This window comes from Falco naumanni, chromosome 5, assembly GCF_017639655.2.
Source record: "Falco naumanni isolate bFalNau1 chromosome 5, bFalNau1.pat, whole genome shotgun sequence".
NCBI lineage: Eukaryota > Metazoa > Chordata > Aves > Falconiformes > Falconidae > Falco > Falco naumanni.
Genome location: NC_054058.1, coordinates 63,106,652 through 63,117,128, shown reverse-complemented (window position 1 = coordinate 63,117,128; position 10,477 = coordinate 63,106,652). Strand labels below are relative to the sequence as shown.

The window sequence follows — 10,477 nt, the reverse complement described above, 5'->3', positions numbered from 1 at the left end:
TTTAGGTTTAAAAAAAAAACCAAAACCCACATAGCTTCACAAAATAAAGCATTTTCTTTAGAGATGTTTTTGCTTTTTCCCTAAATACGCTAATAATTCAGAATAGCTTAAATCTGAAGCATTTATTCCGACACAGAATTTTCTAATATCAGTTCCTGCCACTCACCCTGTTTCTTTCACCGACCCAGAGGGGTCTAATGGGTGATACCAATACTGATGACACACTGTTGTGACTGATGGATGTGCTGTGGGACGTGCTGGCAGAGTGATGCCAGCCCTTCTGGGTCACAGACTTTTCCTCTGCTGTGTCCCAAGAAGCAGAAGGACAGAGAAGTCTCATTTCCATGGCTGATGTGGTCAGTCTGTGGACATACATATGCCGTTCATCTATAGGTACCCAAACATGTGCTTAGTAGCATCAGGCTGAAGCCTATTGCAAAAGCTGCCAGCACTTCATCTGATTCCCTTCCTTTTTTGAAATGCACTTTCTTACTTCCTTTCCATGCTTTCCATTGCACTGAGGCTTGCCGAACTGAGTTCAGCAAAAAGGTGTTTGCTCTCCACAAGGCTTATATTGGCACCAGCAATCCCGTAAAACCTGTCAGCTGTCTCCTCCTTCAGTGGGTGACAGAGGCATTTTGGAGCATGGCAGGAGTTGCACCAGCTCCAGGCAACTCTGTTTTCCACTCTGCTGAGCGAAAGGGAGGACAGTGGCACAGGGCTAGCTGGGAGAAGGGAGGGAACGGGAAATTTCAGGAGCATACACAGGTAGAGGAGGCTGGTAAGGATGCCCAGCTCTTGGGATGGCAGTGAGTGTGACGGGTTTGTCCCTGTTTTGTGGGGAGAAGGAGGCTGGTGACTATGTACAGCTCTGGCTGCGAGTCTGCTGGGGATGCAGGACACAGGAGGAAGCAGGTACACGGCTCTGCCCTCCTCTGCCATGGCTTATTGTTGTGAGAGTGGTGAATTATGAAAGAGGCCAGTTTTGGTAGTCCCCAGCACCATGTCCCCTTTCCACCTCCAGAGGGACCTTGCTCTGCTTACATCAGTTTGGCTTTTCAAGAGCAGGGTCAGTGAAAAGCACCTACGAACCTTTTATGTCCAGTTTGCCTTCAGCTGGCAAGAAGTTCAGTCTCAGGTCAATTCTCCTGTCCTTTGGTGTACATCATGAGGCTGACATGTGAAATCACGCAGACCTGTGTCAAAGCAGTTCAAACCCTGCCTGGGCTTGGCCAAGTCCATCATCAGTCCCAGGGAATCTGACCTCCTTCATTAAAGTTTTACTCTTTGCAACAGCCATTCAAAAGGCAGTATCATAAGATAATAATCATAAGATAAGGGAAGCACAGTAGTTGGGGAACAGACATGGGAAAGGGAAAATGGATTTTCCTCTCTTGCTTTAAGCTGAGCTATGTAGGAACTGGAGTGTTCATGAGCTTCTCCTTCTCCCCACATGCGGGAGGAGAGCACGGGTAGGACACAGGGCAAGGAAGGAGGCTGCCTTTCGCACTGCCTGGGGAACATCTTAAGTTTTGAACATACATGCTGAGGAAGGAGACCATGCCTAACAACGAGAAGGCTGCAGACTTTCCCACAGACCTTCCCTCTGCCTTGGAAAGACATCCATCTTCCACCTCCAGCCAAAGATATAGATGCTGAAGACAAATTATTTCTCTCTGCTTGCATGGCCAACCACAACTGGTGCAAGCAGGGCTTGCCCCACCGGCAGCTTCAGGCCTGACAGGACATCCTGGGAACAGGGAAGCAAGTGGGTTGGTGTATTTGCTTCTCCACCAAAGACTACCTATGACTCTTCCAGGTTTGAAACCCACTGTGAAGGTTGCTGCTCTAAGTTAATGGCCAAGGAGCCAGCGGCTGGCTCCCACTGAGGACTTTCCTTTCAAGAGCTGTAGGATGTGTTTCCTTTAACAGCATGCCTGAATTCATGAGCTTGTCAGACATACTCAAAATGTACAGCTGATGACACCCCAGAGGCAGACAGAAAGGAATAACCTGTCTAGAACCCACAGCTCCAAAAAAATTTCAAACTATCCAATAAATGTGGTTTTGTGTGAGAGGGAAAGGAAGAAAGAGAAATAGAGAGAGGACAAAAAAGAAGGCAGTTGGGGAGGGAGGGAGGGGTGGATTGGTGGAAGAAAGCTTTTCACAGTCATTTCTTGACTTAAGTGCGTTGATCCCCAAGCCTTTGCCTTCTCTATGAGCAGCTGGGGTCTGTCCATGTGGGGTCCACTCCCCACCATGCTTCACCAGCCCAGCCCATGGGCATGAGTATAAAGCCAAGCCCAAAATGCCAACATGTGCTGACTCTCCAGAGCACTAAGGAAACTCTAGAGCATCTACTGTAGAAGGTGGGAGAGCCTCAGCTTGGGAGAGGGCTCCAGCGGCGTACCTGTGGAGCAGACCTGCTTTGAGGACTTACATGGTCTTCAGTCTCCTGCTTCCCCGTCACTTGAATTATCTCTCTCTGGCTCCGTTTGGCCACAGGAAGCAGCAGTCACAGCCTGGGGCATTTTTATTTCTTTATTTTTTTTAATAAACTTTATTCTATATTACAAATAGGTTTTTTTCTTTTTTGTTCTGGACTGCAAAATAGGAATGCCTTATATTTACATACACAGGTATACAATTAATTATAACAAAGGTACAGAAGCTTTGCCTTTACCAAGTAACAACGGGATTCCAATTTAAATAGTATAGATTTTATTTATTTTTTAACTAGGATCAATTCAAAAGAAAATCAAACCAACAACAACAACAACCTAAGAAAAAGGATCCCAACCTCCTTTCTAATGCTGTCTTGACATCTCTTTGAGGCTGTTATTAACACTGTAGTGAAAGGATATGTCTTTACATTGACTTTGTGTTTAAGGTGGAAGCTTTAGCAAAACAGAGAACGAGACTTCTGGGCTCATGTGTATGTCCAAGACACAGGGTCAGACACTAGGAAGGGCCTGGCTTGTAATGTTAAATAATCCAGTTGCCTCTCATCTTGATTCCTTGGGGAAAACACTGGGAGCATTTGGCTAGCACCTAATCTCTCTGCTTCCTTACGCCACTCTGGGCTGGAAAGTAGGTTTTCTCCAGGGTCTGGAGAAAAAGCAGCATAGAAATTTTAAATAACACCAAGTTTCTCTTAAGATACTTCAGAAAGAACTGCAAGCTTGGACATGTGCTTGGATTTCTCCAAATGGCTCTTGTGCCTCACTCTATGTGAAAGTGATCAGCGCCCTCTCCTACTGGGAAATGCTGTCTTCAGAGCCAAGGAGCCATGTCAGACCACACCAGCAAGAGAAGGGAATGCCAAAAGAGCCTAAATGTCCTGGTTTCCCCCCTATTTTCCACACCCAGGTTCACTTTACTGAGCTTCCCTGTATACTGCTCTCTGCTGCGAGCGTCTTTGAGGTGATCTGTTTCCAAGCAGAAAGAATTTCTTGAGGTAAACTCTCCATTTTTAGAACAGAAGATTAACACACACGAAAAAAACCCCACCCAAAACTAAAACCCCCCAAAAAACCAAAAAAGCCAATGAACAAACAACAACAACGACGACAACTGAAATCACACATGTGACAGGTTGATTAGACTAAGCAGCTTTATATCCTCGCTGGGTTTTTTTGGTGGTTTTATTTTTTTCCAAGTGTATATTTTTTTTTCTCCTTTTTTTTTTTTTTTTTTTCTTTTTTGACATCTTTCTACAAATTGATTTGTAGCTGTAAGCTTGTGTCCCCTTGGGTGCTTCCCTAACAGCGTAGTGAACTGAGCCATCCCAAATAAAACATTGTTGACAAGCTCCATTTTCAAAACATTACCACAAAACAGTTATCCCTCATCAGACAACAGAACTTTTTTTTGAGAAAGGGGCATTGCACAGTGGTGGAGGTGAGGGAAAACTGCAGGACTCCATGGACTAAAAGATACTCTGAAGTGGGAGCAGCATTGGATGCAAATGGCTGTGAATAGCCAGGAGGTTGAGGTTCAGACCATGGCGCTGAGGTTCGCTTGCTTTGTCAGGTGCCTGATCCACAGCATACCAAGTTTGGATGGTAAGGGCTAGGGCACCCCAAGATCTCCACCTGCTCTGGTGGACTGGTCAAGACTTCTTGACTAGTCATCAGACTAGCACAGAGCAAATTGTACTGGCATCACTGAGGCTACACCAATACTTCTTTACCCAACAGCTGTCATGGCAAGCCATCTGCCAACACAGAAACACAATCTACTGTGATCATGTAAATGATCCTAGCTCCCTATTTCAGAGAAAGAGATCCTTTCCTGGGATTCCCTGGTCATCCCGGGAGAGGAGGTTATCAGAGGTTCAGAGGAGTTTAAACAACAACACTGATTTGAGAGCTGGGGTTTATATTGATCTTTTCATTCAGAGGTGGGGAATAGGCAAACTGGGTTCCTGGGTACAAATTTTGGTGAGCTATCTGAAACGAACACAAACTTGGTGGGATGACAATGCACATTTCTATGCAGTGCCCTCTGTCTGGCTTCTGTAGCTAAACGCTGAACCAGGAAGAAGAAAGGGACTAAACCCACCTTGTTGGGACTGGTGGGGACTGGGCAAAGGACTTATCCTGTCACAGCATCCTCCCACACCAGCAATGGCCACTGCAGGAAGCAGCAGATTTCTATGGAGGAGCAAACCTCTTGCACACCAGAGCCTACCTCAGGGGTCTGGGAAGTAGGAACAATTATCTTCCTCTCTCTCATTCCTTTTACAGTGTCAAGCAATAGCTCCACATAGTCAGATGAATCTGCTTCATGAATAATTCTTCTACAGGTTGCTGAGAAAAGTGAAGCATGACTTGTTTTACGGATGCCTTGCTGACGTGAAAGAGTAGTCCTGGTCATCTTTAGTGCCCAGAGTTTTCTTTTTAATGTGAGATGGTCCTTGCACTTAAGGGTCCTTTGTGGAGACACAAATGTATGCCCCGCTAAAAGAAGCCCTGGGACTGAGTCATTTCAGGTTTCCCATCTTCCTTTGTAAGAGTATTGCACATTATGGTGTCCTTTTCCAAAGCAATTCACTAAAGCCCTGGGGAAGGACAGATCTACATTTTGTGTTTTAGCTTACTTTTAAACAATTTTCCTCTTGATAGTAGCTGTCTTGTGCTTGGGTTGTTACATCATAGGAATCCTGGACTTTAGGAAATGTGGAAGTGATGTGTAATCTTTCTGTTGGCTTGGCTGACTCAACAGTGAGACTGTCCACTTAAAACTCTATCAGTTTTCAATAGTATTATTACAAATAATTATGACAATTATGTGATTTACTTGGTCGCTTTCTCTTGACGGTACACCTTCCTGTGGGCTAATGCACAAGACCTGGAAACGTTGGTAATCACTTTTCAGTTAAAGCAAATACCAACAAAAATTCTACTGGTAAATCTTCATGTCAAAATACTTTTTTATGGTTTCCAGTGTCAAAGAGGTAAGATAAGACAACCACAGTGGTAAAACTACAGATGAGAAAATTGGCAGAGCCCTCTTACCTAATGGAGCAAGGCTGGTGTATGCTGGATTGGACAAAACCTTCAGATATGTTCAGAACAGAATGTACAGTGGGAGGAGAAGGACTAGGGCATGTTGGGAGAGGAAGGTGCCCTTGGGTGACATTTCTCTTTTTCAGTTTTTCTCCTATGCTGTCTGTTAAAACACTAACAATCTCTAACACCTTCTACCAGGTAACTTGCAACTTCTCCCACAACAGTGTTTACTGGAAGGCTCAGTCTGCAAAAGTACATGATGTGATGGGTTATGTCTCAAATCACTGCGTCACTGATAGGTGAGTACACTCACAGGGAGGACACGATGTGTTTGCAGAGGGACTGTTCACCTTTCGTCCTTTAACCCAGGTGAAAAGTCCCAGAGCAAACTCTGCAGTGAAGAAATAACCTTAGCTCTCTCAATAGGACCACAGAGAACCTTCATGAGTTCCCTTTCCCTGTTTCTTGTGGTGCTGACAGTGTCAGCATTCATTGTCTTGATTGCAGTGTTCAAGAAATACCCATAAAGGTCAGCCTATCATCTGGCATATTCTGCATGTTAGGAATCTGTCCATTGACTTGTAGGGACTTTGGCTCCAGTTGTCTTGGTGTGGCTTGAGAAACAGTGTGAAGTACTACCTGTTGGGTATTTTTGGCCAAGTGTAGATAGAGAGGTGAGGGGGAAAGATCAAAGGAAGAGGAAAAGAATGCATCGATGGTGTAGTAGGGCTCATTCTTCTGCTTGTGTCTTTGTTTTTAGTTGTATTTTGCATGCATTTAAAAAATAGTTAGCTCAACAGGTGAGGCAGGGAAGAAAGATGCCAAGACCTCTCATAGACCGGGAAATGCTGGGACAGTGGTTGGAAATGGGGAGGGCACTGAAGGGGACAGGGGAGGAAGCCCACACATTTACATCACAATTCTGGCACATTTTCCAAGCGAAAACCAAAACCAGCTCAAACACCAAATAAAGAAAAACAAAAAGAAAAATAAGGAGGAGATTAAAGAGAAGCAAAACACAGATTTTCTTTCAAATCCTGGGGATGGTAGAAAGAAGAGGGTGGAGAGAAAATGGAAATGCCTAAATGGGAACTTGGGAAGTGTTAAGACACCAATCTTGTGGCTCTTCCCATTTCCCCTAAGTGTTTCATTCTCAGTGTCTCTGAGGTGTTCATGTTTTTCTTGAAAAATACATATATATATATATTACAGATGAAAAACTTCGTACCAGCAAGAAGAAATGAAATAATAACAATGGAAAACCACCATAAGAAAACAAAAACACAGCCCTGAAAACATAAAAAAAAAAAAAAAAAAAAAAAAAAAAAAGGGTGAGTCTTAAATTTCCCCTGTGGTGTTCCTCTGACTTCAGTAACAGTGCAGGATTACACCAGTTCACTTTGATACTTTTTTTTTTGTTGTTGTAAAACAGCTTCTTCTTCCTTTCATATGCGCATGTCCAGACAGTATAGCCCATCACTCATAACCATTTCCCCGCCCGCCCACCCCCTCCCCGAGCCAGCTATTTGTCCTTAGACTCCTACCATCCAGCTGTGAGTACAAGGCATGACAATAGGGTCCATATTTATCTTTTGTGGCACTTTGTTTGTCAAAACCTTTGGTTTCTTCCTTTTTTTTTTTTTTTTTAATTTTCCTTTTTTATGTACTTATAAAAAATATTGTGTTTGTGGTGGTGGTGTAATTTTCTTACTGCTGGCTCTGGTGGGACTTCCACCCCACTTTCACAGCCATAATCAATGGATCTGGAACATGCGCTGACATTACTAAATGGATCAACAAAACCATGGCAGAACCAGCCAAACCCAAATCATCCCCAATGCGCAGGCCTCTTAAAAATGCTGAGATGTCCATAAGGTGCGTGATGAGTCCATCAGCTCAGCAATCAAACAGAAAGCAAGCAAAATTAAAAAGGAAATAATGCACACGCACACACAGATACACACACACACACACAAAATAATAGTAATTAGAATCAAGAGAGAAATGTCTGGGGTTTGAAAACCAAGGCGTGTCCCTAAGTTTGCTGTTTCAATATGGATCTCGTGATATTCTCCCCACAGACACATCCAGTTTTGGACTGCTGTTCTTTAAATGGTTTTAGAAAGACTTGCCTACATTTATCTGCTTGGCTGAATGAAACCCACTTGCTGACTGACTTCTGTTTGCACCACATCCCCCGTCAGATGCACTCATCATTCGTTGCTTTGAAGAGGTTCTGGTTTGCTAGCAAGAGGCATGAATAAAACCAAATGCACTCATTCTGCAATCAATTTACACACGCTGTCTTTACCCCTTCCTCCCTCCAGGTGCAAAGTAGATCCAGGCTGTAGCTCTGAGGATGGTGTGAGGTGGATGTGGGATGATTCTCCATGGCATCAAGTCACTTCCCCACCTGCTAGTGAGCTCCGTTCCTTTCTGGTGAGATGAATGCAGACCCAGCTCTTGCCTCCGTACAAGATGCAAAGTTCTCCAGACCCTGAGGGTCTCCCACTACGCTGAACCATGGCATTACCCAGGCTGGCAGCAGTATGAACCAAATAGCCAAACGCAGAAGAGATGCAGGAGCTCACTCCTCTTTGGTTGACCACAAAACAGATTGAGATGTTGTTCTGCAGGAGTTGAGCAGAGGGGAGGACAAGGTAGTCACCCACAATTGTTCTGTGGTGATGGTGATCTCTGAAGGGATAGGAAGTGTGAAGAGGCAGCAGATCCTTCCCAGGCAGCAACTGTGCCTTCAGCAAGGCCTGTTGATTCAAGGAATGGGGAAGAGAAAAGGCCAGGAGTTGGCACCAAAAGGCAGATGGGCTTACAGCGGTTCAGAGACCTCCAGAAGACATGCAGTTTGGCTGGGGGTATCTAGGTAGAAGAATATTTTGCAGTTTTTCATTTGGATTTCCTCCAGGATTTCCTTCCAAAATATGTGGTGACATTTCCTTTTAGGAGTGGCTTTGAAGGAAGGTTTTACCATCAGTCCTATGCATCACCTTGCTTCATCGCAAGCCCTTCACGTATCCTTCTGATATTCCACCATGAGAAAACAGTAGCTTTGTTCCAGTTGAGGAAACAAAATTGAAAGAACTTACAGCTTTAAAAAAAATAAAAAAAAATCCCTCTGGTTGGTTTTTGAGGCCAGTCTCCTTGCCTGGAACAAAATGAGACTTGCGGCTCTTGCTTTCCAAGCTGAGGTGGGAACAAGGGAGATGCTGTGCTGTTCATTGCCAGAAGGAACAGAATGACCACCAATGGGATGCCACTGAGCAGAGAGCATTTTTGCCGCAGTGCTACGACCAACAGGACACAATGGGAAAGACGGAGGGGGACACAGGTCTCTTTGAAAAATAAGAATAACCATATGAAACACATGGGCAGGGGAGCGTCGGTCTCCTCCTCCCCCCCAACCCTCCCCCTCCCCCAAGAGAACAGCTACATTGCTGTTTGCCCAGGCAGATAAGAGCCACAATGGTCCCACTCTGGACGGAGCTGTGGCATTTTTCGGGGATCCTTGGGGTTCCTCTCCCAGTGGGTCACTATCAAGTGATAGAATTGCAATGGCTCTGCAGGAGAGGATCTCGATTTCTCCTGCCCTCCAAGATCCCTGCAGGCAGGCTGTCTTCCCCCTGGGGAGACTTTTAGTAATACTGAGTTCATTTCCATGTCCGCTCCAGAGGCTACAGGCCTCGGAGGGCAGTTAAAGCAGCATGACAGAAGTTACCTCCCAATTTCCCATCTGCAGATTGATGATGTGATGATGGGGGAGGGTTTGGAGGGTAAGAGGGTTGTGTGTAATAGTTCTTCTCTAGGGAAAAGGCAGAGGGGAAGCTGTGAAAAGGAGTGCTCCACCCAAACGTCTTCATGTCCCCAGAGTCAAGATTCCTCTGCAGTCTTTTCTTTTAACCCCTGGGGCTTTGTCGCTTTGTCCACAGATTTTGAAAGAGAAAGAAATGAGAGAGAGAGAGAGAGAGAGAGGAGTGCTGTTCAGGTGACTCTGCTTACAGTTGATCAAAACTTGCACTTGGTAAAGATGATGATCTTGAGTGAGGCACGACTTGGTTTATCCCTCCCAGGGTGTCCCTGGCAGGACAGTTCTCAGCTGTCTATGCTCATGAGGGTTATGACTTGTTCAAGTTTGTAGGCAAGTTTCTGTTTCCCAGCCTGGTCATCTTGATCAAGGGCTCCAAGAATCTGGAAAAGGAGAGAGAAAGAAGTGGTAGGGATTTTTATTTATTTATTTATTTGTTTGTTTATTTATTTATTTATTTATTTATTTGCCCAGTGGCTTCAGTCCAGCGTCTTATAGCAGCAGATTTGGATTAGCTTTCTCTAAGGTAGGTCCCAGGCTTAGCTTAGATCATGCAAAACAATTAAGGCAGCCAGCAGGGAACAAGGAAGGCAGTTTGGGGTTGATCTGACTAAATACTGATCTCTAGATTGCCAGCCATCAAATGGATTCTTAGCTTGGAGATCAGTTATTTAGTAACTTTATTCATCAACTTGGATGCCACTTGAGATGCCCTAGGAGGTCTCACTCGATGTCCAATGCACAGAACCATGCTGGTCACCTTTATGTCCTGCGTCATGCTTGCTGGACCAGTCTTGGGTGCTTTAGGGTATCTGAACATACATAATATCTGAACTGATCCAAATGAAACTGAATGAATAATAATATCTGAAGGTATTACGGCACTGGGCACATATGTTTAAACAACTTTTGGCCACATGTGATGGAGAGCTCATGTAGGGCTGCTGTGTAGCAAGATAACATCTGACCATCAACTACCTCAAGCCACCTAAATCTGATTGAACAATAATGGGAGACAAAAATAATAGGGATCCAGACAGAAGAGTACTGGGGACAACAATAATCCCAAACCTTCCCTTTCCAGACCCCAGGCCTTGCTTTTCATTCCTTAAATCCATCATCCCCCTAGCCAGGACAAAGATAG

At 44.6% G+C, this 10,477-nt stretch overlaps 1 protein-coding gene across 2 annotated transcripts in view; it reads right to left on the bottom strand.

Annotated features, from left to right (window-relative positions):
- Nucleotides 1–7,789: 7,789 nt before the first annotated feature.
- Nucleotides 7,790–10,477, bottom strand: part of PLXNA4 (plexin A4) — a 455,595-nt gene continuing 452,907 nt past the window's right edge. For both annotated transcript variants that reach the window (XM_040595348.1, XM_040595349.1), the window contains exon 32: nt 7,790–9,716. In XM_040595348.1, coding sequence (XP_040451282.1) covers nt 9,621–9,716 — 96 coding nt within the window. In that variant the 3' untranslated portion in view covers nt 7,790–9,620. The remainder of the gene's footprint in view (nt 9,717–10,477) is intronic.